Raw genomic sequence first — 3,783 nt, 5'->3', positions numbered from 1 at the left:
CAGACCACGCCAGCCCCAGCACACTGCCCAGAAGAGGAGCAGCCAGCCTGCCTGGGCTGTGGCCAAGGGGGAAGGGCAAGCAGGAGGGGGCCTTCTGGGAGGCACGTGGGAGCGGCCACACTGGGCTTATTTGGGGAGGCACGGCCTGCCCCAGCCTATGATACGCCCCGCCCATGCGACAAGGCCTGAGATTCAACCAAAGCTTTTCCCGCACTCAGAGCACATGTTGGGGCTCTCACCCACGGGGAGTCTCTGATGTGTGATAGGGTGAGAGCTCTCTGTAGGGCAGCAGCTCTCAACCTTTGCAGACAACTGTCCCCCTTTCAGGAGTCTGATTTGTCTTGCGTCCCCCCAAGTTTCACCTCACTTAAAAACGACCTGCTTACAAAACCAGACCTACAAATACAAAAGTGTCCTGGCCACCCTAGTGCTAAAAATGTGCTGATGTTCTCATTTTTACCATAGCATTATAAAATAAATCCATCGGAATATAAATATTGTACTTGCATTTCAATGTACACCCTAGAGAGCAGTATAAACAAGGCATCGTCCATAGGAAATGTGAGTTTGTACTGATTTCGTGAGCGCTTTTTACATAGCCTGTTGTAAAGCTAGGCTATTATCGAGACGAGTTGATGTGCCCCCTGGAAGACCTCTGCGTATCCCCAGGGTGATGTGTACTCCTGATTGAGACCAACTGGTGTAGGGCAGGGGTTCTCAGACTTTTGCACTGGGAACCCTTTTCACTTAGCAAGCCTCTGAGTGTGACCCCTCCTCCCATCTTATACATTAAAAACACTTGTTTAAATATTTAACACCATTATAAATGCTGGAGGAAAAGCTGGGTTTGGGATAGAGGCTGACAGCTCGTGACCCCCGTGTAATGACTTTGTGCCCCCCCAAGGGGTCCCAATCCCCAGTCTGAGAAGCCCTGCTGTAGGGTGTCTCTCCATTGTGGATTCTCAGAAGCCTAATAAGGCTTGAGTTCTGACTGAAGATTGTCCCACACTCGGAGCACATATAGGGTCTCTCACCAGTGGGGATTCTCTGGTGTCTAAGGAAGGATGAGCCATGACTGAAGTTTTTCCCGCACTCAGAGCACGTTCAGTGTGTCTCCCCCATGTGGATTCTCTGGTGAGCTATAAGGTTTGAGCTCTGCCGGAAGCTTTTCCCACACTCGGAGCAGGTGTAGGGCGTCTCTCCGGTGTGAATCCTCCGGTGTGTGATGAGACTGGATCTCTGCCGGAAGCATTTCCCGCACTCGGCGCAAGTGTAGGGTGTTTCCCCGGTGTGGATTCTTCGGTGGGTGGTCAGGGTGGAGCTGTGGCTGAAGCTTTTCCCGCACTCGGAGCACGTGTAGGGCGTCTCGCCGGTGTGGATCCTCCAATGGGTGCGGAGGCCGGAGCTCCGCCGGAAGCTTTTCCCGCACTCGGAGCATTCGTAGGGCGTCTCTCCCGTGTGGATTCTCCAGTGCGTGGTCAAGGCAGAACTGTGGCTAAAACGTTTCCCGCACTCGGAGCATGGGTAAGGGGTCTCCCCAGTGTGGATCCTCAGATGTCTAATAAGGGCAGAACTGTGGCTAAAACGTTTCCCACACTTGGAGCATGCGTAGGGAGCCTCTTCCATGTGGATTCTCCAATGTGTGATGAGGGTCGAGCTCTGGCTGAAGCTTTTCCCACACTCAGAGCACGTGTACGGTGTCTCCCCCGTGTGGACGCGCCGATGTCTAATAAAGGTGGATCTCTGACTGAAGCATTTCCCGCACTCGGCACAGGAATAAGGCGTCTCCCCGGTGTGGATCCTCCGATGGGTGTTCAGGTTTGAGCTCTGCCGGAAGCTTTTCCCGCACTCAGCGCAGGTGTAAGGCATGTCTCCCGTGTGGATCCTCCGATGTGCAATGAGGGTCGAGCTCAGACTGAAGCGTTTCCCGCACTCGGTGCAGGCATAGGGCATCTCTCCTGTGTGGATCCTCTGGTGTGTGATCAGGGCAGAGCATCGATTGAAACTTTTCCCGCACTCAGAGCAGGTGTAGGGCGTCTCCCCAGTGTGGATTGTCTGATGTCGAATGAAGGTCGAGCTCTGACTAAAGCATTTCCCGCACTCGGCGCAGGTGTAGGGCATCTCCCCGGTGTGGATCCTCCAATGTGTGATGAGGTTTGAGCTCTGCCTGAAGCTTTTCCCGCACTCAGCGCAGGTGTAGGGCGTCTCACCGGTGTGGATTCTCTGGTGCATGATCAGGTTTGAGCTCCGCCGGAAGCTTTTCCCGCACTCGGCGCAGGTGTAGGGCGTCTCGCCGGTGTGGATTCTCCTGTGGGTTACCAGGGATGAGCGCTGGCTAAAGCGTTTCCCGCACTCGGCACACGCGAACGGGGTCTCTCCTGTGTGGATTCGCTGGTGTCTAATAAGCGAGGAACTCTGGCTGAAACTTTTCCCACACTCAGAGCATGGGTAGGGTCTCTCGCCCGTTAGGATGCTCTGACGTCTCATAAGGTGTGAGCAGCTCCTGACACTTTCCTCTGCCCTGCGCTGACTCTCACAGGCTTTGGTCGGTGGCCAACCACGGCAAACGTCCCTTTTGCATCTCCCTGCAAACGTCCCGCGAGGCACTCCTGGATCAGCATCTTCCTGCTGGGGCTTCTCCTCCCCGTTCTCACTCGCCATCCCGGCATCACCTGCTGGGACAGAGAGAGAATCCAGACATGGGTCACCCCTTGTGCCGGGGAGACAGAAAACCTCCGAGAGAGGGATGGGGAAAGAGAGGAAGGAACAGCAATAAGGGACGGATGGATCAAAGAAAACAGGAGCTGAAATCTCCCTCCCCCCCAAAAACCCTTCCCCAAAGGAAAGAGATGGGAGGGGATCAAATCTGGATCCACAACCCGCCCCTGCATTCAGAGGAAGGAACATATTGGTTTCTTCACCAAGGAGGGTAACTGACAGTAAGAGTTTTTTCCCCGGAAAGATGGATCACAGCCTATTTGGCTCCAAAATGGGTGAGCTACAGACATGAGGGTCTCTTGTTCATGAAGGGTTCATGATTTTATTTGTATATGTAGCCATTTCTGTCCAATACTTCTGCTTCCTGCGACGGAACCTCTACGCTCGATTCAATCCGGCTCCCCTTGCTTTTTCCACTACCTCCTCCAGGGCTGCCCAGAGGGGGCGGGGGCAAGTGGGACAATTTGCCCCAGGCCCTGGGCCCCGCAGGGGCCCCCACGAGAATATAGTATTCTATAATATTACAACTTTTTTTATGGAAGGGGCCCCCAAAATTCCTTTGCCCCAGGCCCCCTGAATCCTGTGGGCAGCCCTGAACTCATCAAAGTGCTGTAAGTAGAGAGGAGCTGTGATCTGAGGTGAAACGGGTACGCTGGAGCAAACTGTTTCTTTGCAAGAAGCAGATCAGAGAAAACGGTCAGTGTCCAGGGAACACTCGGGAGTTCTCGGAACAAACTTTTTGCTGGCCAACTCTTGCTGGTGACCACTCGGACAAATTTTCCTAAAATACTTAATTAACTTTGGAGAAAAAAACAAATAAATTTGCATACGTACAAGTCCAAATCATTGTAATTTATTTCTTTTTTTTTCAGGCTCCATAATAAAAATAATGTACTGCTGTATTTTGGTGCCCCTGGCTCCTGCTCCCTTCCGCCACCCCCTACCCATCACCTCTAGCCTCCACTGCCTCCCCCGACTCCCCAATGCCCCTGGGCCCCACTCCTTTCCCCCCCCCATTGCCCTGAGCTCCCTTCTACTCCACTTCTTGCCTTTTCACCATGGCGC

At 53.5% G+C, this 3,783-nt stretch overlaps 1 protein-coding gene across 1 annotated transcript; it reads right to left on the bottom strand.

Annotated features, from left to right (window-relative positions):
* Positions 1-564: 564 nt before the first annotated feature.
* LOC127036774 (gastrula zinc finger protein XlCGF26.1-like) lies at positions 565-3,235 on the bottom strand. The gene has a single exon (XM_050927981.1). The coding sequence runs from the start codon at positions 2,905-2,907 to the stop codon at positions 1,105-1,107; it is 1,803 nt and encodes a 600-aa protein (XP_050783938.1). The 5' UTR covers positions 2,908-3,235; the 3' UTR covers positions 565-1,104.
* Between the last annotated feature and the right edge of the window lie 548 nt (positions 3,236-3,783).

The sequence above is a fragment of the Gopherus flavomarginatus genome, chromosome 18, assembly GCF_025201925.1.
Source record: "Gopherus flavomarginatus isolate rGopFla2 chromosome 18, rGopFla2.mat.asm, whole genome shotgun sequence".
NCBI classification, from domain to species: Eukaryota; Metazoa; Chordata; order Testudines; family Testudinidae; genus Gopherus; species Gopherus flavomarginatus.
This window is presented reverse-complemented; position numbering and strand designations above follow the sequence as displayed.